The sequence below is a fragment of the Aspergillus uvarum genome (assembly GCF_003184745.1).
Source record: "Aspergillus uvarum CBS 121591 unplaced genomic scaffold BO82scaffold_5, whole genome shotgun sequence".
Taxonomy (NCBI): Eukaryota; Fungi; Ascomycota; class Eurotiomycetes; order Eurotiales; family Aspergillaceae; genus Aspergillus; species Aspergillus uvarum.
Genome location: NW_020291302.1, coordinates 93,827 through 120,115, shown reverse-complemented (window position 1 = coordinate 120,115; position 26,289 = coordinate 93,827). Strand labels below are relative to the sequence as shown.

The 26,289-nt window shown below is 53.5% G+C and overlaps 9 protein-coding genes across 9 annotated transcripts; 5 read left to right on the top strand and 4 right to left on the bottom strand.

The window, feature by feature from the left end:
- Positions 1 to 401: 401 nt before the first annotated feature.
- Positions 402 to 2,373, top strand: BO82DRAFT_420342 (alpha/beta-hydrolase; the record flags this gene model as incomplete). The annotated part of the gene is made up of 5 exons (XM_025640134.1): positions 402 to 702; positions 781 to 1,095; positions 1,172 to 1,287; positions 1,362 to 1,659; positions 1,752 to 2,373. 5 exons carry the CDS (start codon positions 402 to 404, stop codon positions 2,336 to 2,338), a joined length of 1,617 nt encoding a protein of 538 aa, XP_025496009.1. The 3' UTR covers positions 2,339 to 2,373.
- Positions 2,374 to 4,465: 2,092 nt separating this feature from the next.
- BO82DRAFT_350610 (O-methyltransferase family protein) lies at positions 4,466 to 5,537 on the bottom strand. Its single transcript, XM_025634204.1, has 2 exons — positions 4,992 to 5,537; positions 4,466 to 4,889 (listed from the first exon to the last, which is right to left on the bottom strand). Exons 1-2 carry the CDS (start codon positions 5,443 to 5,445, stop codon positions 4,552 to 4,554), a joined length of 792 nt encoding a protein of 263 aa, XP_025496008.1. The 5' UTR covers positions 5,446 to 5,537; the 3' UTR covers positions 4,466 to 4,551.
- A 3,748-nt stretch (positions 5,538 to 9,285) lies between these two features.
- Positions 9,286 to 13,414, top strand: BO82DRAFT_420340 (bifunctional urea carboxylase/allophanate hydrolase; the record flags this gene model as incomplete). The annotated part of the gene is made up of 4 exons (XM_025640133.1): positions 9,286 to 9,356; positions 9,410 to 9,529; positions 9,593 to 12,891; positions 12,962 to 13,414. 4 exons carry the CDS (start codon positions 9,286 to 9,288, stop codon positions 13,243 to 13,245), a joined length of 3,774 nt encoding a protein of 1,257 aa, XP_025496007.1. The 3' UTR covers positions 13,246 to 13,414.
- A 78-nt stretch (positions 13,415 to 13,492) lies between these two features.
- BO82DRAFT_140046 (uncharacterized protein) lies at positions 13,493 to 15,684 on the top strand. Its single transcript, XM_025630060.1, has 2 exons — positions 13,493 to 13,556; positions 13,617 to 15,684. The coding sequence occupies exons 1-2, from the start codon at positions 13,512 to 13,514 to the stop codon at positions 15,426 to 15,428; spliced, it is 1,857 nt and encodes a 618-aa protein (XP_025496006.1). The 5' UTR covers positions 13,493 to 13,511; the 3' UTR covers positions 15,429 to 15,684.
- A 464-nt stretch (positions 15,685 to 16,148) lies between these two features.
- Positions 16,149 to 16,831, bottom strand: BO82DRAFT_388984 (uncharacterized protein; the record flags this gene model as incomplete). Its single annotated transcript, XM_025638422.1, has 1 exon — positions 16,149 to 16,831. One exon carries the CDS (start codon positions 16,829 to 16,831, stop codon positions 16,307 to 16,309), a length of 525 nt encoding a protein of 174 aa, XP_025496005.1. The 3' UTR covers positions 16,149 to 16,306.
- Positions 16,832 to 20,164: 3,333 nt separating this feature from the next.
- On the top strand, positions 20,165 to 21,619 carry BO82DRAFT_140042 (uncharacterized protein). Its single transcript, XM_025630059.1, has 2 exons — positions 20,165 to 20,770; positions 20,848 to 21,619. Exons 1-2 carry the CDS (start codon positions 20,171 to 20,173, stop codon positions 21,385 to 21,387), a joined length of 1,140 nt encoding a protein of 379 aa, XP_025496004.1. The 5' UTR covers positions 20,165 to 20,170; the 3' UTR covers positions 21,388 to 21,619.
- A 244-nt stretch (positions 21,620 to 21,863) lies between these two features.
- On the bottom strand, positions 21,864 to 22,695 carry BO82DRAFT_350608 (uncharacterized protein). Its single transcript, XM_025634203.1, has 3 exons — positions 22,580 to 22,695; positions 22,408 to 22,502; positions 21,864 to 22,312 (listed from the first exon to the last, which is right to left on the bottom strand). The coding sequence occupies exons 1-3, from the start codon at positions 22,601 to 22,603 to the stop codon at positions 22,009 to 22,011; spliced, it is 423 nt and encodes a 140-aa protein (XP_025496003.1). The 5' UTR covers positions 22,604 to 22,695; the 3' UTR covers positions 21,864 to 22,008.
- A 527-nt stretch (positions 22,696 to 23,222) lies between these two features.
- Positions 23,223 to 24,442, bottom strand: BO82DRAFT_388982 (LysM peptidoglycan-binding domain-containing protein; the record flags this gene model as incomplete). The annotated part of the gene is made up of 2 exons (XM_025638421.1): positions 23,896 to 24,442; positions 23,223 to 23,824 (listed from the first exon to the last, which is right to left on the bottom strand). Exons 1-2 carry the CDS (start codon positions 24,410 to 24,412, stop codon positions 23,223 to 23,225), a joined length of 1,119 nt encoding a protein of 372 aa, XP_025496002.1. The 5' UTR covers positions 24,413 to 24,442.
- A 700-nt stretch (positions 24,443 to 25,142) lies between these two features.
- BO82DRAFT_428802 (uncharacterized protein) lies at positions 25,143 to 26,049 on the top strand (the record flags this gene model as incomplete). Its single annotated transcript, XM_025640478.1, has 1 exon — positions 25,143 to 26,049. The coding sequence occupies exon 1, from the start codon at positions 25,225 to 25,227 to the stop codon at positions 26,047 to 26,049; it is 825 nt and encodes a 274-aa protein (XP_025496001.1). The 5' UTR covers positions 25,143 to 25,224.
- Between the last annotated feature and the right edge of the window lie 240 nt (positions 26,050 to 26,289).

Sequence of the window (26,289 nt, the reverse complement as noted above, 5' to 3'; positions counted from 1 at the left end):
CAGTCGGTGTTGTCCCCCGCATAATGAATTTGCCGGCACGTTGCTACTGGGCTTGGCGCAAAACTGAATCCTGCTCTTGAGTCCGTCCAGCCGGGGAAAATGGTCTGATCTCGGCTTGAATACGTATCTGCGGGCTATATCAATTGATAGTTATGCGTCATTCCAGGTGCCCGGCTTATCCTTTCTTCATTACCCCACACTCCCCACGCTCCTCTTCCCGCCTCACAGCTATCTCCGTTCTCGGCCATTCGCCGTACTCGGAGCTTTCGGATACAGCATGTAGCTTTGGTGTATAAATTGCCCCGTAACCCAGCCCGTCCAGGTCAATGTGAGATGTGAACCACATCCTTGCATCGAGGATCAAAGCTATTCAGTGGAGAAATACAGCACTTTCGCGAGCCATGACTCCCTGGGCGATCTTTGGGTGGCTCGGCCTTGCCTCCCTCGCGCTGGGCGAGTTGAACCCTCCTTATTATGCGGATCTGAGCTGGCAACCTGCGCGGGCCTTGTCTAACTGGTCGAACCTGACCGTTGAGACCCGGACCGGAACCTTCATCGGCATGTTGAATGACACCTATCCCAATGTCCGCCAGTTCTTGCGGGTACCCTATGCACAGCCACCGACTGGCGACCTCCGCTGGCTTCCTCCCCAGAGACTGGCGCACTCTTCGAAGAGAATTGACTCAACTCGATTTGGCCCGGGTAAGTCAAAGCCTCATAATCGGCCTCGGCAAGGATGGATTATCGCGTGACAACAACATCTGACCCTATTTCCTTCAGCATGTCCGCAGTATGTTGCTGCAGGCGAGTCCATGTGGGCCCAGTATGAGCCGCCGAACCTCCTGCTGAGTGTCGGCGAATCCGACAACCAGGGCTCCGTCGCGTGGTCGTCTTCGGAAGACTGCCTGTCCCTGGCCATCTGGACCCCGGCCTACGCCAACGAGACCTCACAGTTACCCGTGGCACTCTTCGTCACGGGCGGAGGAGGGACCACGGGGGGAATCGCAATCCCCTCTCAGCTGCCTTCCAATTGGGTTGCAAATTCGCAGGAACATATTGTGGTGACCATTAATTATCGGGCGAATATCTTCGGCAGTGAGTATCAGACTTGAAAACCTCATTCTCCCCGTGTCAACTGGCCATCTCTAACGAGAGAGTTCTCTACTTCCAGATCCCAAGTCTAAAGCTTTGAAGGAGACTTCCTTGACTCTCATGGATGTGCGCACGGCGGTGGAGTGGGTATCGGAGAACATTGGGGCATTCGGAGGAGATCCAGAGAACATCATGGTGAGTTTGCGACGAGTAGTTCCCAACAAAAATTCTCAAAATGTCTTTCATTAAGCCTGACCACAACATGACAGCTGTGGGGTCAATCCCAGGGTGCTGCCCTGACACACCTCTATACCCTCGCCTACCCCGATGATCCTCTCGCGGCCCGCTTCGGCGTAATCTCTGCGCCGCCGTCGGTGACCATCAACCTCACGGAGACGGATGATGTCTATGAGGACTTTCATATCGTCGCCAAAGGTCTGGGATGCAACTACGGGGACGATGCCGAGGCGGAGCTGGAGTGCATGCGCCAAGTGTCCTGGGTTCAGATCGAGGAGTATATCAACCGCTATAATGGCACTCCGTCTATCGCGTTCACGAACTATATCCGTCTGTCTCCCCTGCCCCTCTTCCCTTTGTCTCAATTCCCAACCTCTTCTTTAGTCTGTTGTGTCAGAGCATGGCTAACGAAAGAGGGATAGCTGACGAAAAGTACATCTTCGCCGACGAAACCGAGCGCTACCGAATGGGTCGCGTAGCCCCCGGGCCGGCGATCCGCTCCAACGCCGCCCGCGAAGATCCCATCACCCCCGGTAATGACACCGCCACCATGGAGACGACGGGAGAATGGCTCTGCGCCTCGTATAAGGATGCGCTCCTGCGGGCCTCGCTGGGGCTCGAGACCTACCGGTACGAGTGGGCGGGCAATTTCACCAATATCAGCCCCGTCCCCTGGCTGGGTGCGTTCCATTGGTCCGATCTGTTGATGATCTTTGGGACGTACATGCTGGATGTCGGTGAGATCTCGGAGCTGGAGGTCGCCACCTCGCGGACGATACAGGATCATCTGCTAGCTTTTCTCAAGGACCCCGTGACGGTCAGTACGGCGGTGGGTTGGCCGGCGTTCAATGCCAGCGCCCCGTCTGGAGGGCTGATCCTGGAGTTTGGGAACACGACGGCCGTGCGAAATGTGACGGGGGACTTTCTTGAGGCAGGTTGTTGGGATTCCAGTGCTCCGTTCCGCATCTTCGGACGCGATGCAAGAGTTCCGCTGGAGTGGAGGGGGTAAACTCTGGTGACACTGACAGCGGCTATGAGTCTGGCGCAAGATCAGAGGTGATAAGATGGTCTTCGGACAACACCCTTACCCGGCGAAGTACATAATGCTCTATTTCATTACGAGCATGTTGAACATGTTTTAGCGGATGGTAAAGTGGATGACAATGATAGAACGTCTAGAACATGAAATAATTCCAGAAGGGTGACAGCCATACTGAGGTGCCGACAACCCTTCTCTCGAGAGACTTGGGACATTCGGATGTATCGTACTGTATTCTAGATTACGTTTGCTATAATCCTGATCTGGGCTTAGTCTTCTACACTAACCGTTGCAGGCCGTCATTGATGAATTATCATCTTTTCATCTAATGAGATGATGGAGCCGGGATTGTTGGTGTGGGCAGAAACCGGGCCTCGAGTCGACTTTGCAGGAGATAGTCTAATTCCATAGAAATTCTGCATGCATCGAGGCGAACCCAAGCCGGCATGGAAGCCCCTCTGCTTATTTGTATCAACCGGCCCAAAAGATGCAATGTACTGTAGCCGCAAAGTGGTGAATTCCATCTGTCCCTAAGATGTGACCCTGCCCAAAAGCAAGCTTGTCAAAGACCCAAGAACTTGCATGCAAAGAACGCTACCAATGCAAACGCGAAGTATCCCGTTACCTCATGATGGCTCAAAGAGAATTACTTGGTCCGTGCTGAAACACTCCTATAACAATCACTGCTCCCTTTGTTGTGATGTGAAGTATATAATCCGCCCTGGTATGCTTTTATTCTACACATGTCTCAATACCCCCCACCCACCCCTTAACATCCCTATCACCCGACCACTCCAACTCACAAGTCTACACCAAACATGTCTCCGCCACGTTACCACCTCAACCTCGCCTACTACGTGCACTATCTGCCCGAGCAGCCCCGCCCATTCCAGGTGCTGGTAGTGTGCCCTCGGATGACGCATCTTCGGTGCGGGCTGTGCAACAGCGTGGAGCTGGGGGATACGGGGAAGCCGCTGCACCAGTGCTCGAATTGCTACAGCTGCTTCCATCTGGACTGTGTCGCGCAGCTGAGAATTCACGAGCTGGCCGAGCAGAAACACCCGGCTGGTCTACGGCTGCCCGAGCTGTGGCACGCCATGGTTGACTCCGCAGCACTCTGCCGAGGAACGGGAAAAGCCCACGAGCCCAGGGAACATGAAGAATAGAGTTGACCTTCAGTTCCTCTACCAATACCAGCGGAACGAGCAGAATGATTATGTGTGTACTGTACGGAAGTCGGATGGTAAGCCATGTGGGGTGACTGCGGCGTTCTGGGATGCGTTTGCGGCTCACCATGCGTGCCAGCATGAGTCCTGGCGGTGATCTCGTGGGGAGTAGTAGTACTGTTCTATGCATTTTGCTTCTGCACCTGCCTGCCGGTCGTTGCTCGCCGTACGCACAACAAGATACAAACCCAGTAAAATGATCATGTAAGGTTTTACCCGCATGAATTGCCTTTCCTCCACTCAACTCTCATCCGACATTATAATAAGCTTCTATTGCATAGAACAACCTGAACATGCGCTCAATATGTAGCAACGCCTCACCAGATCAAGCACATACGACCACAGGGTGTGGAAAACAGGGCTTCCCGTCCGCTCAGCCGTACTTAAGCCACACGCCGGGAGGTTAGTAGTTGGGTGGGTGACCACCAGCGAATCCCTTCTGTTGTATGTTTTTGTCTTTTTCCCCCCTTCAATTCCAATCTCTTTCAAGACAGGTCCATGTGAGGAAGAATCCAGCCTGCTGGCAGCTGATGTTGGTCCGTGTTGCTGAAGCTTTCATTCGCGAATACCTTCGCACCCCGCTGCACGCGCAATACAATACCGAGGCGACTCTCGATCAGTTCTGGGATGGCTTTGGGCCCGGTTTGTGGCTTTTTTACAGTTTCCCTCTGTATAGGTTGATTAGCTTATAGCAGCTTCCGGGAAGAAATACAGATCATGTCCCGATATCACAGCCCATAATGGCAGTCGCTTATGAGTCACTGTTGGCAATGGCGAGGACTTTGAAGCGGTGATATATGAGTAAGACACGCGTATCCCTCGATGTTACTAGACGAGCTACCTGAAAAGGCAGCCTTTTGATACAAATTACAACCCCGCTACCCTTTAGGCCTTGAGACGCGTGACCGATCTCCATCGAGAAAAGCACCTAATTGACACTTCCCACAGACAGATTCCTCACTTATGAGCTTCGGACCCCACCAAACAGGTCTCAATGACACATTGCGGATCGGCTCCTTCCCCGGGCCATACCGCCACAATTTGCAAGGGCGGCTCGACACGACCCAGTAACTCCTCCCACTGCCGCCTCGTCCTCTCCATCCCGTCACAGAGCAGCCACATCAGCATGTCCATGTCCACCCGCGCCAGCGTCTCCCCCGTCTCCGCCAGCACCATCTCATTGATCAGCAGGCGCGAGTGTGAGCCCATCACCTGCGCCGTGTTCGACAGGATCTTCCGGGCTGCCTCGTTGTTCCAATCGTGTAGGATCGATTTGAGGTAGTAGATATCCGCCCCTGGAATTTGTCTCATGGTTATGTCTAGAGGAATGGAGAAGAAGAGAAAACAGAGAGAAAAGATATAGGGAGCTGATCAAAAGCATGGAAAACAAATCTTACCTTTGACTAGCTGCGGCGTAAAGAAGTCACACACCATCGGCCGAATTCTCGGATCGAGTCCCGGCAGAATCCCGTTCACGGTCTCGCGGAGATTTTGAAGTATCAGTTCACAAGGCACGTCGGGGAATGCGGTCGCGAACCGCTGGAGGTCTACTCCCTGGGAGCCGCCAATGTCGACAATGGTGAAAGGCTTCAGGGGTTGCTCCGGATTGATGGGGGACGGGGGAGGGAGGCGCTCCCGCACCGGGTACTTGCTGTGCCACGGCACCGAGAAGCTCTTGTTCCGGCTCGTCATGCTATTATCGAAGGCTTGTTTCCAGACTGGGTCCGAGGAGAGCGTCTCCCAGAGGGTTTCTCGCATGGCGAAGGTGTAGGGAGCGGGGGACTCGCCGGGGGCGCAGGGCTTATGCTGGTTGAGGTACTGGTGGATCTGGCTGGCGAGGGGGTACAGCATCGAGCTTCTGGTTCGAGGCATGCCATTCCGGCTCAGTATGTAGATTTCAGAGAAAAGGGAGAATCTTCACGTCGAGGGTGGGAGAAAAGAAAAGAGGAAATGATAGAAACACTGACGTAATGATCAACCCCCCGATTGACCCTGGGTCGGATTGACAGATGGTTCGCGCGTTGGCGCGGTAGCTCTGGTAGCCGGTTTCGGTGGCCAGTCCCATTGCAGTCATCATGCGCATAATACGGGCTGGGTTCGGGCTCGGTGTTGTCAGCTGTGAAATGTGTTTGAAGATGCGAGTGGGCAATGCATGTACCGATTAGGGCTTGATCGTAACCGGACGCTCTGGCGAGGTCAGATGCCGTCACCCTTTCACCTGCCCTGGCGGAGAGAATGTGGAATAGGCCCATCTCCACCGCAGCGACGAGACAGATGTTTTGCACTGTCTATCGGAAGTATCAGCGATGGTGGAAGGCAAACTCAGAACGGGGCATTGTCGCACGTACGTGAAGCCGCTGCTTCATGAGAAACACATGCGGGGGCTCCGTGGCCCGCCGCAATTCTTCGATGGCACCCTGAATCGGAATCCAGCTGGAGGAGTCACTGGGATCGTAGGATGCAACTGCTTGCTGAACCTTGACGGCCAGACTTTTCACCTCAGACTTGTCCATGCTTTCTCAGCATAGGATTGAGTATGGGCGAAAGCAGAGAGCCATTGGGGGGGGCACGTGGAGGCATATTTATGTCGGCCCTGATTCAATCTCTGTCGGTCGCGGAAGTCATCTGGTCAGATGCAAGTGAGACATCAGCAGAAGACAAGCCACCAGTCAAAGTATAATTGATAGTCTGATGAGAGTAATGGTCTTTGCTTATGCGCCAGCGGGAATTTCCGCAGCCCTACGAACCGACCCAAGAGGGGTGTTCTATGTCTCGATGCTGATGCTTGTATGTGTTGGAGAGGTATCCTTGGCACCCGAATGGCGGTTTGTCAACACTAATATATTCATACACATTATATTATGATGCAAGGTGAGCTGAGCTGGCTGCAAGCACATAAGCTAGGCAGGATGTCTAAGATACTCGTAACACTCGTAACAACCGAGGCGCTGACAAGATATAAACTTTTATCGCGACACCTGTCTTTTGTTTTCGCATTCAGGTCAATCCGGCTAAAGGCATCATATATTGTGATACCAAGTGTTACGATAATGAACCATCTAAGCACTCATTGCAGGGACCATACAGGATTGTGAATACAGGGAGTTGAGTGACTCCAATTGTCAGTCTCATATATAGAACAGATCGTACCACTAGTAAAATTGGCGTGTCACGGATTACCAGCTGATGAGGTAGTGAAAACTTTTGACCCTATTTTCTAGCTCAACAACGAATTCTTGCGATATTGGTGTATAAAGACACAACCGAATCCTCGATAATTGATCCTCGTCACTTCTCTTTTGCTTTTGTTTCGGGTAGTGGAGATTCAGAAACACAACTCGATCACTTACCAAATCATTCCATACGCGCATACAGTATTGCGGTATGGCGGGGTGGAGGCCCGCTTCCCGTAATACGAAAAAGAAATTCCTAGATGTGTTTGTCACATACAGCCTCATCGCTGCATTGCTATCGTTGAATGATATTATCAAGCAACAAAGGATTCTCTTCTACTTGAACCATGGAGGCAGGACTGGTTCGTTACAAGAATTTTGCCAAGATACAGGCCGACCCGAAAGGGACTGCGAAATAGCCCTTTTTGCATCACTCATTTGTTGAACAGTACCTTAACAAGCAAGCAAATACCACTGCTGTATCACTTTGTCCTTGTTCTTCCTTTAGCCATGTCCTCTGATCCAACAAATGCCGGTCTCACCATGGGGCGTCTTCCAAACGAGATAATAATTCAGATTGCAGAGAACAGCTGGGAGAACGAATACCAGCGATCAAGGACTTGGTTGGCCCTGTCCCAATGCTCTCGCCGATTTCACGAATTGACCGAGTCTCTACTTAATACCGAAATCCGAGTCGGTCCCTGGTTCGCCCGTTAGGACATTAATTTGATCAAACGGCTCTGGCAGAACCCAGATCTCGCGTGTTGCGTGCAACCAATGAGTATCGAATGATGGGACTGTGACAATTGAGGACGAGCCTTCTATCAAGCTCATCGAAAGTGATGAAACTCGGAGCTCGTTGAAGAGACTCTGACTGAGATGTTCGGCTCGGGAGACGACGATGACAAAGACATACGGCGAGATCATCTGCATAAGCTCTGTCTGGAGGCATGGGTGGCGATGCTCCTCCCTCGCCTGACCAATCTGAAAACCCCTGAGATCCGTTACCAGGCCTCCTGCGAATAGGTAGGCGACCTCTTCGACAGGGCCGCGCTACGGAAACGACCATTTCACCAGATAACGCTCCCCTTCCCCCCTGTCCGCGAGGTCATTGTGGACTGCGAACCGGGAACAGTGACGGCACCTTCCGACCTCTTCAATGCGTTCTTCTGTTCCCCTCGGTGCGTAAATTCACGGGCTTCACGGTTGAGGAGGTCTGGAAAGACCCCCAGGGAGACCAAGTACTTCTCAGTACCCAGCCCTATCCGCGGTCCATCCGGTAGCTCACCGTCAGCAATCTCGTCTATAGCCGTGGTAGGATTGGATGGATGGATCGGGCGTGCACGCAGTTGGAACACCTGGCTGTCAAGATCGCGGTCTAGCAGGTGGAGTTCTATCCAATCACAGAAACGCCCATCGAGAGGTTCGGAGCTAGCCGATTTCGCCAGGGTCTTCTTGCACCGGCATTCTGAGGACGCTTCGCTTGGAGGCTGCTCTCAGCTATTATCATTTCTGGTGGCCCCCTGACGAGGAGGAGGCCTTCAGCTCATTCCACGAATTCGCAGTCCTCGAGACCCTGGTACTACGGCATGCGTTTTTTGTGGAACGGCCCGCGAATCCATCTACTCTTTATTATCGAGTGCCGCTCTTTGAACAACTGCCCACCTCCCTGAAAAGTCTGGGGCTCACAAATATCGAAGATAGCGCGTCTCTTGAGTTGTTAACAGAGCTGAGGATGCTAGTTCAACACTGGGCCTCTTTTCTACATCTGCAAGACTTGCAACTCTACGTAAAATAGTCGACGAGTCGATCCTTGTACCTCTGCATGTTGACTGCAACACGGCCGGTATGAACTTGCTAGTTGAAGTGCAGAAAGAAGAGCCCTGGGAAAGATCACTATGCCCACCCCAGGTTTTGGAACCCTAATTGGCGATAGCTGATGGTGTGAGATCATTTTTTTTTATTTCAGGAACCATGCTCTTCTTACTCAGGTACGTGATTGTGAATTGAACTCACAGTATATGTGTTGTTGATGCTATCTGTAAATTTAAACCATATCACATAATCAATGCGGTGACAGTCGACTCTAGATAAGATATGGATATTGATAAGCAATTGTTGGGGCACCAAATGGGGCATCTTATGTCTTGTGGGAAGAGTGGGCCCTTGATTCAGGAGCGAGGTCTGAGTGATAATACGTCAACATGATGCGAGTTGATGCAGATTTGGCCGAATGGATACTGAGTCGACTGACAAGGGTTGATTTGACCTAATGCATTAGGAAATGATTGTCATATGCAGCAGCAGTGCCCCTCTTCCCTTTGAGCTAACCCCGCTTCTCAGGTAGAAGTAACAAAGTCTGGGAGAGACTCTTATCGTAAGTAGCATGGGCCCATCAAGTTCATTCGCAGAAGAAGAGCTTGAATTCCACTTCATTCGCTGCAAACCAGAGACAAGTGGTTTCGATCAGCCCAAAGGATTCCTGCATCGGCGTACTTACTTTGGTTACCCTTGCAGCATGCAACACCTCAGAGCCCTACTTGTAGCAAACCGAGGCGAGATCGCCTGTCGACTTCTGGCAGCCGCAAAGTGAGTGCGGCCGTATCCACTGTGTCCGTTGATTGATAACCAAAAGGCTACAGGAAGCTTGGCATTCTCACGGTCGCTATTTACACCGAATCGGATTCACAATCGGGGCATGTTGCCACGGCGGATGAAGCAGTTCTCCTGACCGGGGAGGCCAGAGCTGCGTATATTGATGGGTGTGTAACCACAAACCCTCGCTCTACACACTACCCAGCTAAAGTATGATCTGATTTCGGCAGTGAACAGATTATCGCCATCGCTCAATCGCGAGACGTGCAGGCCATTATCCCCGGTTATGGGTTCCTGTCGGAAAACGCCGCCTTTGCCCGCGCAGTTGCCGCGGCGGGCCTGATCTTCGTCGGACCCTCGCCCGAGGCGATCGAGTCTTTCGGTCTCAAACACACGGCCCGGAATCTGGCGCTGGCTGCGGGGGTACCCGTAGTGCCTGGATCCCCGGGTCTCGTGCATTCAGAGGATGTCGCGGTGGAAATGGCGCAGCAGCTAGGCTACCCGGTGATGCTGAAGGCTACCGCCGGCGGTGGCGGCATGGGCCTGACGGCCTGCACCAACGAGGTAGAGCTGCGCCAGAATTTCCAGCCCACCAGGTCTCGCGGAGAGTCGTTGTTCAAGAACGCGGGCGTCTTCCTGGAACGGTACTATCCGGAAAGTCATCACATCGAAGTGCAGGTCTTTGGCAACGGACAGGGGAGAGCCATCAGCATCGGGGAAAGGGAGTGCTCCATCCAGCGCCGGCACCAGAAGGTTGTGGAGGAGTGCCCTAGTCTCTTTGTGACGCAACGGTTCCCGGAGCTCCGGGCCAAGCTGACAGAGGCCGCAGTGGCGCTGGCGGAGAGCATTCAGTACGGCTCCGCCGGCACGGTCGAGTACTTGGTGGATGATGTGTCTGGAGACTTCTTCTTTCTGGAGATGAACACGCGACTGCAGGTAGAGCACGGGATCACCGAGATGTGCTACAACGTTGATCTGGTCGAGCTCATGTTGCAGCAGGCGGATTGCGAGCTCGGGGGATGCAGCGGCATTCCGTCCGAGGAGCTGGAGGCTCGGCAAGCACAGTTCCTGGAGCCACGCGGACATGCTCTTGAAGCACGAGTCTATGCTGAGAATCCGGCCAGGAGCTTCGCGCCCAGTCCGGGTCTACTTCAGGAGGTGCAGTGGCACGAGCCCCCCGGAACCCGAGTCGACACCTGGATTAGGGCTGGTCTCATGGTTAGCCCCGACTATGACCCCCTCCTGGCCAAAATCATGTATCTCGCATCCACCCGATCCGACGCGGTAGCTGGAATGGCAGAAGTGCTGGCAAAGAGTGTCATTTGCGGCCCCCCAGTCAATCTCGACTACCTCACTGCGATTGTGAACGACGACCGATTCCGGAAGGGCCGTACCGTTACCAAGTTCCTTGACTCTCTGCATTATGCCCCTGCGGCCATTGATGTCACGTCCGGCGGATCATACACCCTCGTGGAGGACTATCCCGGGCGACCGTCCGTCGGCCACGGATTTGGTCATGCCGGTCCAATGGATCCGATCGCTTTTCAAGCCGCGAATATCCTCGTGGGAAACCCGCCGACGACCGAGGCGCTCGAGATTGCCCTCACAGGCCCCGAGCTTCTGTTTCTCGGAGACGCGGTGGTAGCGCTCTGCGGCCCTCCCGTCCCTGCTACACTGGAAGGTCAAGAGCTTGTGCCATGGATGCGTGTTAGTGTCCAGGCAGGTCAGACGCTCAGAATCGGGAAAATGGCTGCGCAGTGCCGTGTCTACCTTGCTGTCTATGGCGGATTTCTCAACGTCTCGAGCTGGTTCAACAGCAAATCAACCAACCCGCTGGTCGGAGTCGGCGGGTACCAAGGTCGACCCCTCCGTGCTGGCGATCTCCTGCACATTGTCTCGCGAGACCAGATTCCGGAAGCACGAGCCATCTGCATGCCACGCTCCCTGATTCCTCAGTACTCCAACAACTGGGTAATTCAAGTCATGCCTGGCCCGTACGAGACTGGGTATCTTACCCCACAAGATATTGAGATGTGCTTTTCGACCACCTGGACGGTGAGCCACAATGCTGCACGAGGTGGCATCCGCCTCATCGGGCCGAGACCAGAGTATGCGCGTGGCGATGGAGGCGATGGAGGGTCCCACCCGAGCAACGTCTTCGAATATGGATACCCCATGGGCGGCCTAAACTGGACTGGGGACGAGCCGGTCCTATTTCCGGTGGACTGTCCTGACTTTGGTGGCTTCCTGTGCAGTCTGACCGTCATCCGGGCGGACTTCTGGAAGGTCGGCCAGCTTCGCGCTGGAGACACCCTCCGGTTCCACCGGGTCGACCTCGATACTGCGCTGGCGTGCAGGCACAGACATGAACGTTACCTGCAGAGACTGGCTTTGTGTGTGGAGACTAACTCGTGGGACGATGCTATCGCTTTCGATGATGCGGCCCTGAGTTCTCTTGCCTATGCCCCGGGTCAAGACGTGGTGGCTTCCATAAGCGCGACTGAGGCGCAGCCTAAGGTGACCTACCGATCTGGAGCGGACGACTACCTTCTTCTTGAGTACGGCGATGGCAAAATGGATCTAGAGATGAAGTGTCGGTCGACAGCGCTGAAACGCGCCCTCGAGTCGGCCACCGGGGCGATCTCCACCAACCGGGACCAAGGCGGACAGATCTACAACCTAGTCGCGTGCGGTAGCTCGTTGGCTGTCTGGTACAACGGGATGGACCTTGCGCGAGCTGATCTGGTTCACCGACTGATTGAGATTGAACACACGCTGGGGGACATGCGCGCCGTGCGATTCCCCATCCGTCGCTACCGGCTCCCCGTCACCTTCCGGCACCAGAAGCTGGTCGAGATGGTCGAGCGCTACACGACCACCCAGCGGTCTACCGCAGCCTACCTTCCGGATCCCTTCGCGTATGTGGCCGAATTCAACGGTCTGACCCCGCAGGAGCTCAAGGATGTTCTATTGGCGGCCGAAACCGTCGTGCTCGCGGTGGGGTTTATCATGGCCTTGCCCGTTGCCGTGCCCCGAGATCCCCGCCACCGCATCCGCACCCCGAAGATGAATCCCAGTCGCAACTACACTCCTGCCGGCTGCTTTGCATACGGAGGGTCCTCTATTTCCATTTACCAGGTCGATAGCCCCGGCGGATATATGCCACTGGGCATGTCTCTCCCGACGCTCGATCTCTACGGTACGAACCCGGTCTTTCAACAGCAGGCCTGGCTGGTCCAGGATATGGATACGATCGGCTTCTTCGAAGTGGCAGAGGAAGAGTACGATGGGATATTGGCGGACCTGCGTGCGGGGCGGTATCAAGTCCAGGTCGAGGACGGTGTCTTCGACATGGCCGAATACCACCAACTGCTGAGAGAGACCGAGGGGGAGGCTGAGGCCATCCGGCAGAAGCAGCTCGTGGCAGCCGCCCAAGCGACGGCCAGGGAGAATGCTCTCCTGGCCCAATGGCTGGCGGAGAAAGATGCAATGGTGCCTGACGACGAAGAGGTAGCCCGCTTACTGCAGGGTGAGTTGATTGCCATTATCTGAGCCCACCGTGAGACCACCTGACTGATCTCATGCCACTTTTTTTCTAGATGCAACAATTCGAGCGGTCGAAGCCCCAACCAGCGCCAACGTGTGGAAGGTCCTTGTTGAACCGGGCACTATGGTGACCGAAGACCAGACCCTCGCGATATTGGAGGCCATGAAAATGGAAATCAATGTCGATGTAGCTGCGGGAATGGCGGGCGCCACCGTGGTAAAGGTCATGATCCAGCCGGGGGGTAGTGTGCATAGTGGTCAGCCGATTGTACTTCTGCGTCAACAAGCACAAGAAGTGGGAAGGAAATGTACATACTCAGGTGAAAACCTTGTCTAACAGCTTTCTTCGATCCAGCCACCCTACACGCCACAATTAATTCTTCGTCCCAAATTCTGAGGTACAAAGTACTGTACATAGCATTCCCTGCAAGTGATGTACCAATCGTGCCCTAATAAGCCAGGCGCTGATTGGGTGCAGGAATCCATCTGACCATCTGTCAGCTCACGTGATATAAGTAGTAGGTACTTAACTCGCTGTAACTTCTCGTCCAGCTTGTTGCCCCTCTTTCCTTCCTTGCTCCGACCCTAGACATATCTCTCATCATGGACCGCTTGCCGGTCGAAATAAAACAACTTATTGCCGACGTGGTGAGAACAGTGACGCTTGCATTGCATTAGTGAGACCTTCTAACCGCATCTACTCCCTAGATCGGCGATGTGTCGCCGGAAGCCCAGCGGGCTTTATCACAGGTGAATCATGAGTGGCGCGACGTTGCCGGACCTGGCGTCTATGGAACCCTCCCTATCCGCCTGGAGGACGACAAGTCAGGTCATTGTGACCGTGTGGTTGGGCTTCTGGACGCTACTCTCATTCTACCGCATGTGAAACACGTGGTACTATTGACTAGAGATACAAGGCGTTCCAGAACAGCAGAGAAGGACGCGAGGCTCTGCCGGTATCTACGCCAAAGTCCCCCAGAGGATATCATTGTCCCCGAACTGGGTAGATATAAGGGGAATTGGACCCCCATAATCCGCCTCGTGCAGCGGCTGACCTCGTTGAAACGGGTTGATGTCCTGACTCACAGGCAATGCCCGCCGGAATTGTTGACTGTTCTGGCCCAGACGCACCCGCACTGCCGCGTCTCGGTATTCCCTCGTTGCAGCTTCTGCCCAGCAGAGGACCTCTCGCGGGAGAAGTGGGCCCAGTCACCGGTGCTACATGCGGTTCAGATTATTTGCTACGAGAATCCTCGTGGCCTGAACGTTCACACTGACCATCCCGATCGCGCTTTGCGAGATCTCCTCCGCCAGGCGCCACACATTAAGCAGCTATCCTTGCAGATCAGGCCGATGATACCGGGCAGCACGCGCCAGAGCTACACCGAATGGCTCAAGTCCCGGCCGCCGGAGAGCAGGACTGATGCCAGCCCTGCGCGCGCGAGGCTGGAAGTCTTGTCGTTACCCTTGACTACCACGTTGACCGGGGACGGCTTCCAAGCGTGGTCCCGGGTGGCCGACCTGGGCTACCTGACTGCGTGGACGGCTGGTGCCCTGGAAGAGGAGAGCGCGTTGGCAGCCATCACGGACCTGCAGCCCTTCTGCGCCCTTAAGCGTCTCACCATCTCCCTCCAACCGCCTGCAGACTCTCTACCCTCATGGCCTCAGAATATTCAGGCCATGTTCGACTCGCTTCCGCCGCTGACGTATCTCTGCCTTCTGGGCACATATGACCCGACGATTCTCCCCACGGCCGTCCTCGACCGCCATGGCTCGACTTTAATCGAGTTGAAGCTGCATCGCGAGACGCCCCGGTGGCAGCGCGACGAGTCTACCCGACTGGCGCAAAAGGGACAGATCGCCCCGATCTTTCCCGCACATACGATTCGCCGCATGGCGGTCCGCTGCCCGAGGCTGAAGACGCTCCGTCTCTGCGTGCAGCGCCACCGGGGCTACCCCGCCGAGACGGAGGCTTACGACGCCCTCGGCCAATTTCCAGCGCTAGAGACACTAGACCTCGTTCTCAACTGCCTCCCGGTGGTGCAGGGCGACGGGACGCCCTTTCCGCCACGCGAGCTGAATGAGTACGAGCAGGGACACAACCAGGACCGCGTGCCCAGATGGATTGTCCGGGACTGCGCCATCAACTGCGCGATCGACGCCCCCCTGGCTGGGGCGATCTTTAAGCGAATCCACCCGCGGCCGCGCAGGGGCAGTCTGCGCCTGTTGCGGCTCCACCCGCTCGCAGGCCACCACGGCCAGTATCGGGTGGCCCCCGGGATTAGCAACTCTCAGGCTCTCTTTGCGCGCAGGTATCTCAACTTCCAAATGTTGGGTAAGTGGCAGGTTACTTGGGATGGCGGCGGTTGGCTGCGGCCCCGAAACCGTGAGACAAAACGCTGGGAAGGAGGCAGCTCAGCAGTGACGAGCGCGGACCTTGAGATCTTCGCGTCCATCTGGCCCTCCGCTCGAAGCACTCAGACCTGGCCGTTGGACTGGCAGAGTTGGCCTTTGCAATAGGCACGCACTTTGTTTCTTTGCTCTTTGCCTCGAGGAATCCATAGTCAAGGCATTTGGAAGGATCGAGAAGATCTTCAACCTGAGGAGTAGCATCTGTTAAGCCGGTATAGTAGTGCATTCATATTCCTAGGCTCGAGATGCCGCTGGCTCAAAGATTCATCATTAACCCCAACATCGATCAATCTCCTGCGTTAAGCCTCCTCCAAGCAACCCCTTTCATACCTTGTCTGCCATCTTCTCCGCCTCCGTCCGCAGATGTATTCCCGACCTGCTTCCCAGATGATCGTCAACATCGACTCTTCCGATTCTCTGTTCTGCGGAGTACCTTGTCGTCGTGGTGAGGCGAGCGGCATCAGGAACCGGAGCTCCGACGGGTGGTGGTGGTGCAGGCGTAGTGTCAGTAGGTTTGGAGACTAGTGGCTAGCCCTGATGGCGACTGGGATTGATCCAGTCAATCACAAGGATACACGCCATCAGCTTACTATCACCTATCTACATCTGGCCAGCTAGCATGCCAGTCGCGCAGTTCCTGCGTGAGTCACAGATCCACAAAGGTACTTGCTTATGCCCGTTCCAGTATAGACTGATTCATTCTATGTCTATTTTCTCGACCTATGTCTGTTCTTCAAATCATGATGCAAACCATGTGACTCATAAATGGATCGCCACCTGCATCACTCTTGCATCCTCACCCTGTGTGCGCTATCTTGAATCATGTGATGCTCATAGCATCTCACTCAACTTCCCATCAAACCCAGGAAAAGCCCAGCCCTAGTTCAGCACACTCTGGCAGCGATCAATTCCCAGCGCATGGATCAAGAACTCGTTGATGAACTGACACTGGGGATTCATCTCCTCCTTCAGGTCGAGCCACTTGCTCATCTTGGGAAGATGGTGGCGGTGTACGTCTCGTTGTGGGACTGCATCTTGTTCCAGTGCGACCGCACGTTGTACTTCTCACCGAACCGCGGGATGAACTCGCTCGCCAACTTCTGGTAGAAGTACTGCTGCGTCCAGTTGTTGTAGGTGGGGATCCAGGAGTACTCGAGCGAGGCAAAGACGCCCTGCGCGCCCGCGGGCAGGTTGTAGTCGTTGACCGGTGACAGCCAGTTGTCGTCTGCCTTGATGAAGCGTGTGATCACCGTCACGTCGTCGCTGAGGTAGCCCTTCGACTTGTCCGCGGCAATGTCCGGGTTCTGGAAGGGGATCATCCGCGCTGCCTGCGACTGCGCGTGGTGCAGGTAACTGATGAGATCCGCTTCGTTGTCAGGGACGAAGTAGCCCGTAGCATCGCATCTGATGTCTTCCTGCCAGTTGAACCAGCGATGGGCGAGGACCCCGGAACTGTTCAATGCCAGGAGAGAGAGAAGGGCAGTGCCCAGGTATGACTTCGTGCCAACCATGCCGAACAATGAGGATATATGCTTTGCAGGTGGGTTATTCAAGACGAAATCAGATAATTACCAAGGTGCCCATGTACCAATTAATACTTCCAACGATGAGTAAGATAAAGACTGGAGAGTTGGTCAGGGTCTTCAATGTGCTTGTTCTGGACTCGAGTACCCGGGCCCGATTGATGGTTTTATAACCTTTCTGCTGCAAGGTCTCTCTGTCCAAATCCGTCAAACTAGGCCATCTTCCGTCCCTCAGTTGATTACCAATGTCGCATTGGATGTCAAGGTCGAGGCCATTCTGATGAACAAACATTGACTCCACGGGGATTATCATTAGCAGAGACTGCCGAAAAGATCGGCGTATCCTCTGGGAACTCAAGGCTCTCAACATTGGATTTCAAATGGTTCAGGATCCAGAACTGTGAGGCTTTCAGATGCAAAGGATCAGAGCTATGCGAATAGTTATCTCTCGGCGCTGAGGCTGTTCAGCATGAAAAGAGCCGGTGAAGGAGCAGGATGACGTAGGACTGGCTATACTTGGACTATTGTTCGGCCACATTACTGGAAGACCGACCTGACGAAGATGATTGATATTCCCGCTTTGAGCTCTAATTCCAGTATTCTATTGTAAATTCTCTTCACGGCTTCCCGCTCTTCATCAGAGTGCGCACCATAGATGATCCCTGGTGGTCTTGAGCGTCGGGGTAGCGCGGGGAATTGGCTCAACGTCCAGTTCAGGTCGGGCTGTCCCTTCACGGGAAGGAAGGGGCCCTTCTCCACCGGGCTGAAGGATCTGCACCAATGCAGTCGGGACCAGGGAGTGGGATGCGGTTCTAACCTGCCGAGAGGTTATATTGCCCGATATTATACCCCGCAGTGCTCGTTGCGTCATGCTCATTTGTCCGCACTACGTATCACCAGCCCCCACTTCCCACTGTGGAGCCATAGGAGGTTGAGGACAGCTTCAACCCAAGGAGCAGTTGCTGGTCGTCGAAGAAAAGAAGAAAGGTCTCCTACGATCTTGGCCCTTGGTAATTGTTGGCTCGTGTTGATCCATGCTAGCTCATGGCGGTTCATGTATGCCGGAGTCGGAGTTTGATGAGGGACTCTGATTACAGAGAAAGGAGCATCTAGACACATCGATGGCTAATCGCCAAGTATCTAGACTCGTTCCCGGGTGCAATCACCAGGTGGAAACCCCAGACTTCTGTTGGTCCCCTTCGGTCAGGGCACGAAGCTGCCTGGATCCGAGCTAGGACCCAGCAGTCGTTCTGGATGTCAGGGCGGATATCTGTGGTTCACTTGTGGAATAGTCTACAGATCGAGTCGAATTATAAGATTGGTACCTGCAGACCAGCTAGTCTGTGAGTTCTTTCTTATAGACCTAGACTTAAGCATGATTGTGATAACTCTTAAGTTGCTTTCGGTATCTCGAGATCCCTCGCAACTCTGGGTCTCTGGTTCCGACTCCCCATCAAACCTGCGCAAAAAGGCAGTACTATTCTCCAAATGGTTTGAGAATATATACAAGAGAGATCTAACCACGCTCTATTCAATACGAAGCCGCCATGTTTAGTGGAAGAGTTGTCCTGGTCTGGGTGTGGCAAACCGCTTTATTCAGGTAACCATCTATCATAATGGCGGATTCGACGAAGAACCTGGATACATAAGACATGAATACAGTTGAGTTATCACTACAATGACCAACAATTTGTCTTTCAGAGACGCAGGACGAAGAAGGTCATCTATCACTACTAATTTGCAGAATAGTTGTTCAGCCAGCTGAGATAGGTAAGTTATTAACTGCTTCACTTGTTTCAGAAAGGACACGGTACCTATATAACAATTGTGGCTCTTGAGGGCGGAATACAGACATGCAGTAATGAGGACTATCTCAAGTCTTGCCATAAAGTTGCCTAGGGATAGACCAAATCCACGAGCAATTCTTCCACAGTCAAATCTGGAAATTAATAAGAGTCCGATTGGAGTTGAGACCTACTTCAAAGCTCCTCCCTGTAATAATATCACTTACTTGATCAGGCTTGAGACCTATTCTAGAAACTTTGCGAGCGACCATTGGGCTGTGACAGGCCTTCGCCTTTTTTTATTCAAGTGGCACATGATTCCAATTTGAAGACATTCGTGACTGGCAACCTATGCAAAAAGCTCACCCTGGTGTCAATGACAGATTCGCGGTCCTTGACGTCAGACGGGCAACTGACTCGATCATATTCATACCCAGCCTGATAAGGGAAAAGAGCTTGTTTCAGGCGCACGAGGGGGAGGATATCCTTCATCCTGAGTTGGAAGTGGTTTTTGTTTAAAAGATTTATAGTGTCGGGTGATGGAGCCGGGTGCCAAAATATAAAAGATGGTTCTACTAGTTTGTTGGGAGGCCTACCGCACGAAGCTATTTATGTACGCAGATGATCATGGCAGCTGTGACCTTATATCTAGTCATCAACAGAACAAGCTAGCAAGGAATTAGAGTGGCTTCTGTTATAATTTGATGTGAAGGCTTGTTTTAGAATATGCAGATATGTGCAGTAAAAGTATTGACTACTACAATTGCTGGAAGTTCATGTCGGTCCCTTGCGATGCGGTTTTCTCTCTGCTAGCGTTTCCGCATACTCTGATGTAAATCAAGTGAGATTCTTTGCTCTCGGGCCAGGAGTTCATTTGAGATGATAATTAGGAGTAGAATAAATTTGGGTAGATACCTTGCGGGGATGCCAGATTGATATACAGTGATTAGCAGATTTCCCATTTCTTGAGGATTAAGAGTCAAGTCCTGGTCGCCGCCTGTACTAGTGGCTAGGTTATGCAGGGGTGGAGTGTTAATAGATGTAAGTTGTCCAGTTTAGATGGGCTGCTTATTTCTACAAGCAATGCGGACCTCATCTCTCGAATAGCGGTACGATCAACGTGCTTGTGGGATCCTGCCGAGTGGTCGAGCACTTGACCGCATTGACTGGATGCCGATCAATCTCCTGGCTGAAGTGTTTGTAGATCAGGCTGTTCTTGGTTGCTCCTGGATAGTACCTGATGACCGGGGGGAAACAAGAGAATCTCCAGATTTCCGACTTTTCGGATCCCGTCGGCGAAATGAGTCACTGGAAGCGGGCCTAATGCGACCGGTCCCGATACTATCATGTTAGAAATGGTTTAATCCGCCAGTAAAAAGGCGCTGAGGGAAATCTAAGCCATGATTAAGGCCAAGCACTCATCTCAAAAACAGCCAGTGAGATGGTCCATGCGCTTGCGGGTTTTCTTCCATTGCATGGTTATATGTCACCATCTTCCTCCTTTTAGGGTTCAGTGGGTAGTATCTTTCCGCGTCCCTTCAAAATGGCTCATCAAGTCGACAGGATCTGCTGGGATGTTCTGACATCCAATCTTGTTTTCCAATCCCATCCATCAGCCGATGTAGACGAGGTTACAAATCTATACTTCCGCTTCAGGCCCCAGCAGGGCCAAGACATCGGCCGGTTCGCCGACTCCTTGGCCCATGCGATCGCCAGCGAGACCGAACGCGAGCGGGGGGAATATCCGGCGAGGTATGACCCACTCCAGCGACACGATCTCATCTTGGCCGACGAGATAGCCCAGAAGATCCAGCCCCTGGCCTATGCATGGTGCCAGAACGACCGCTGGGGATTTGACTGGAAGGTGACTAACTCGTCAGAACTGTGTCGCCATGTCGAGAGCAAAGGCTTTGCCTGCGGATGCCCGCTACCCTACAGGGAAAGACTGGGATCCGCCTTCCTGCGTCAATACCAAGACAACGATTGTTTCGAATTTTTCCAGGTCAATGGGGATGCCTTCTTCAATTTGCAGGTGGTCAACGCCCTTTTGGTTTTGGGCGAAATGGAAACTGTTCTACAACTCTGCGCCCATCCAGCGATCGATCTGCGGGAGTGGATGGAAGTCCGGGAGTGTTATGACACAGTACGTCGCGGTCGCGTTCGATCAAATCCTTTCGCGCACTTCCCCCCAAGGTTAAATCAAGCTAATTTCTATCTCAGGAACCAGAAGTTGGGTGGGATAAAGTCTTCGAGGTTACCCTGGATTTCTACCTCCTGTTGAACCTTCTACACGGTTTTCCCGAGCTGCGGGAGGGTAGTAAAATAGGATCGGATGACTACCGCGACACGAAAATGTACCAAAAAACCCTCTTCCTGTGGACGCAAATGCACTCGCAGGCCGAAGTTCCGAGCCAGTTTTATCGCCGATTCTTTGGACTGGAAGACCATTTCGAAGTGCCTCTCACGATCCAGCGGCATTTCCACCTGCCGGTCTTTGCCAAGCTTCTCGCCGAAGAACAGGCGAGGGAGCGCAACAGGGTACCGCACGACGATGATGATCCCTACGAGCCATATCTCCATCTTGATGAAGATAATTTTCCATTTGGCAAGGTCCCATTTGAGATGTTCTTGACCTGTGATACGGAAGCCCCCTATTACCGGAGTACGTTGGAGATTGCGCGGGTGGAAGCTTATTTGCGACACCTAGGGTTGCCGCAGGAGTTGGTGCTGGAGATTATGGCATGGACCGAATACGATTGACCACGCGCGAGTCTTCCCGTGCCGCATGACCCCCTGCACGTGGAGAATCGGACGGTGCTGAAGCAGTACCTGGAGGAGTGCTTCTGTATTATGGTCCGTTGTAATATGGTGGTGCAGGAACTGGGGATGGAGATACACTGGCCGTCCTGTGTGGTACACGCTCTCGATCGGCTCGTGTCGAGTCCCACGGGCCAGAGACTCTTTGTGCAAAGTCACCCTCGGATTATCTTGATGAGTGAGAATGGAGAGTTTCCTTGGACTACACCCGAGTAATGCTGCGTTTTCCTCACGGCCTTGATGGAGTATGGGATGGGTTGCATGACGACTGCAAAACGAGGCGGAGATAACCCGAGAAGGCATTTCTGCAAGCCTTGAAAAGCATGCTTGAAATCATCTCAACAATTAATTTTGTTTACAGGTAGTATATGTTTGGGTGCTGGGAAACGCTTCTAATAGGGTTATAGTAGTAAAACCAACACATCGCGAGTGTTAAGAATTTCTCTACTATCTTATTCTCAACTCCACACTCCCTCACCTCGGATCCCTTTGAATACACAGCAGTTGAACAACATATCATGCCCTCCGATCACCAATTCACCGATCGCTCAAAGAGAGTACTGATCAATAATTCCACAGCAGGTAAATGAACGATCGGCGCCCGTGGTCGATATTGTCGCTGAAGTCCTGAAAGCCCAGCCTCTGCGCGGTGGCCGCGGTCATTGGCTCGCTCCGCCGCGCAAGCACCACCTGCTTCACATGCCGCTCGCCCTCGCCGCCATAGCGAAATTCCAGGTAGCGATACAACCCGCCCGCTCCCTTGGCCAGATCCAGGGCTCCCTCGCGGGCGTGGTCGGAGAAGACGACTCGGATGTCGGAGATCCCCGTGCCTCGCTCATCGTGGTATTGGGCGACCAGCCAGACGAATCTGTGGTGGTTTCGCTTAGTTTCTCTTTCAGAATTCGATGGGTGGGGTATCAATGTAAAGGGGGAATGGAACTGAAGGGTAGAACTGCTGCGAACCTTCCACCATAGCCGGCATTAATGTCCCCGTTGTCGTTGTTGAGGACTGGGATGGTGTTGTCGGGTTTGTCACTCGCGTGGTCGCCATACACAGGCTTTGCGAGGGAGAAACGGGTTAGCCGACTGAACTCTATGGAGAAGTGTAGCGAGGTGAAGGAAAGTGAAGATATACTCGAAGAGTACCGAGCCAGCCCATGTTGAGAAATTTGTTAGATGGTTGATGTGCGAACTGGGACTGGGCCGGGGATTGCTTTGCGGAATAGAGAAGTGTTGTAGCGGATGTTGTTCTGCTGTCGTTCTTCAGTTAGACGAGCAGCTATCATCATCCTTTTATAGAGAGGATACCTTGGGTAAGGGTGGCAAGTACTCGAGTTCAGCTGATAGAACATTCGAGCCTCAGACCCTTGAGTACATGGACGGCGGGTGCGACATCGCCGCAGGGAGTTGTCTTGGCCTCCAGCCAAACAATCTATACGAGCGCCCCGTACGAGCGCCCCGTACGAGCGCCCATTATGAGCGGGAAACACTCAGTCGCGATGGAGTCCACGTGGCATGATGCAAAGGAGTACCAAGAGGAGGCTCTTCTCGTGGTGTCCGGGGTATTGCTATCAGCTGAAAGAAAGTCGGAGTCAGCGGGGTCTTGGATGACCGCCGCCGGGGTTTGTGCACTATCGGGATCTCCGAGGGCATCTCGTATTCATCGTTCCAGCTATATTTCACAGAGCATTCACGCTGCGTCTAGTATACACTTTATTATAAACAACCAGGAAACATCCCGAGTCGCGCACGGAGGGGAGTCACCCCAGCACAAAGCTTTACGTGTCCAGGACTGACTGACCCGTTGGGCCAACACAGATAACATGCCCGAAAAGAGCATCACTCGCCTCATGCAGATTGGAACAATCCTCATTCACCCAGGGATTATACGCCCGAATTGCCGAGACTCCCAACCAGGAGGGTTCGAGGTCGAACTCTCGCTCGATTGAGTCGCACGTATCCCCAGACCTAAGGGTATAGGTTCTACACCTGAACGGAATGCACAACCTCGTACCCTCGGGAATAGCGAAACAGTCGATGAGCGGCCAGCTCACCGCTCGAACAGCCGCCGAGGCAACCTGGAACTGCGCCGCAATGCTGTCGCATGTGTCCCCGGGCGAGGTGGTATATGAAAGGAGGGTCGCGCAGTACGGGTCACGCTCTATATGTGGATCCTCGGAGAGCACGAGCTTCGGGATGGCTGTGGGAAGGTTGAGCTCACAGGCACGGTTGATGTGTTCGAGGTACGACTTGAAGTTTCTGTCGTAGAGTGAGAAGGGTGAGGTTTGCATGACGCGATGCCATTGCACATTGCAGAAGGAGCAGAGTTCTCCGACCGGCATTTCATCAATAAAGGATGTGCTAAAGCCATTAATAATATCTACGCATATAATGCGTGTGAGCACCATGCCTCTATGAGTCGGGGCGGACGCTGAGAAAAGAAGAACCTACCACCACAGTATCTCCCTGTCCCCTCATCCTTAAGACAAGTCTCGTTCCAACCCGCCCACAGCTGCCCACCCCGCAGGGTTGGGAAAAGCATTTTCTCCTCTAGCGTGGCGCAGTCACGCTCAACGCTCCGAAACCACGCGGCGATGGACTCCCCACAACCGCTGTCACAGACCAGATCGCTAAGCGTGTCGTTTCCCAGACCCGGACCATGCCTCCAACGCGCCCACTGCCGCTGCAAGGATCGCGTCTTCTGGTGACAGTGGATCCTCTGCGTCATGGATGCCCTGCATGCCAAGCTGAGCTTTGATAGCGTTCTGGCGTGTATCTCGTTCTTTTCAGTCCATAATTGGAAACCGTGAAATTTGGACAGAGAACTCGATTCATCCTCTTCGGAAATGCCCAGAGTGTGTTGGTGTTGAGCGAGGTAATGACCAGCGAGCTCAGGCTGCCTAGCTACTTGGGCAACTGTAGCACTGCATAGCAGCAGCCAGGTAAGCAGAATATCGGCACCTCTCATCTTGAAGCACCAATCATCAGCCAATACGGCATTCGATCATTATCTACGCATGATCCGGGGGGAGGGGGAGCTTTTATGAGCGAGCGGAGTGCCAAATGGGAGCGAATGGTAGCATCGCCCTACGCGCGCCGAGCCGCCAGAGCGCTTAAGCGAGTTGAGAAAACCCACATTCTCCAAGCCAATGCGCGTTGATTCGCCCCGCAACTCGGAGGGCCTGTCACTAGCCTAATCGCCCCCTCAACAATCCCCTTGAAACTGGGCAACCCATCGACAGCCCGGGTCCGAGGTCTCCGGTGGATGGATCCTTGTATAGATAGATCCGCTGTCCCAGCACACTAATACATCTATCCAGAGCTTATATTCGTTTCAACTGCACGTATGTCAGCTAAGCTTGATGGAGTCTAAGGTCTTCAGTAATTAGCTGGGCAGCTTACAGCTCTAGGTGCGTGCTCTCCAATCATCTGTGTGGAGCAGGCTTGGACCAGGGCTCCGAAACCGGCTTGGTCGGAATGCCAAGTGCCGCAGACCCGAACAAGGCCCTAAGTTGGCTGAAGGCACTTCACCACGGCGAGTAAAGGACAGCTCAACTGGTCTCCCACAAGATGGATATATTTAGCTACTGAACGTAGTATCCAGCATTTGGCCTAAGCGGGGGCAGTGTACTGTACATACATCATCAAGGCCTACGCCCACGCATGCAGGCTGCAGTCTTATATTTCTCATCACACCGCCCGCAGAATCTAGCCCATCCTCTGACACGCACATGGGGAATCTTGTCCAAGAAGCCGATTATCTCTCAGAGAACGTTTCCAATGGTCGAACAAACCCTCTCTCCTAGTCTTGTGGAATGGCTGGATCAACTAGAAGAGTGGAGTTTCGGATCAGATATCGATGATTCCAGCATCGAAAGTATCACCCCTCTTGGCGCGTCACTAGAAGATCTTCTGCAGAGCAACCAGTCTGCCGCCAGCAAGGCTCCTGAATGTACACCACTTCCAGCATCCCGAAGTTCCTCGTCCGCCTCTAGCCAGGATGCCACGGCAAGTGCATCAACAGGCTCCCTTCGGGTGATCGCACGATGCGATACCCCTGTGGTGCCGTTGCACATCCCGCTTCCCAAACCTCAATTGCCACTCTCAAAGAAACAAAAGAGCCCGAGACAACAGCAACATCCTCTCACGTATCGACAGAGGTCCGCACCTGCACTGTCCTATGAGGAGATGCTGGACCGTGCTGCGCAGGCATACCAAATCAAAAATGGGAAAGCCCTGGGACCATCTCGCCTCAACAAGACGAGTATCATCTATTATGACTACTTGACCGACGACATATCGGACCTTGTGGAAATCAGGGACAGCAAGCACATTGCGCGGTTGGAGGTCATCCCACCTGAGGTGCGCCAGCGCGTGCTGTTGGTGGAGGATCTGTCGCGCGACACCATTTACGCACTGCGTCATACTTTCCGCGTCAACCCGGAAGTTTTTGAAGAGCATCTCCTCAGTTCAGGATACAGCGGCGCCGACTACGATGACGCTCCGGCACTGCAGTGGAAAACGGCCCCGTTGAAAAGGTCCCACATGAAGACGAGCATGGTGGGAGTTATGACGATCATGATAACGACAGCCATGGAGCGGTAGTTGGCTAGGCATTGGGAGCAGAGGGAATGTTACAAGTTGTCCCCTAAAGAAGCAACGCGTCTGAAGCAGGACCCATAGCGGACCACCCCAAGGCTGGGCCTCGTTTGATTACCTGGTCCAAGCCCAAGAACCAAAAGAAAACGGTCAGCAGGCTACAACAGCGAGTGCTCGTAGAGCAGATGGTTCCTCGGAAGGCCATGATGCACGATTTAGACGACGCATTTGGGAACCCAGACCTTT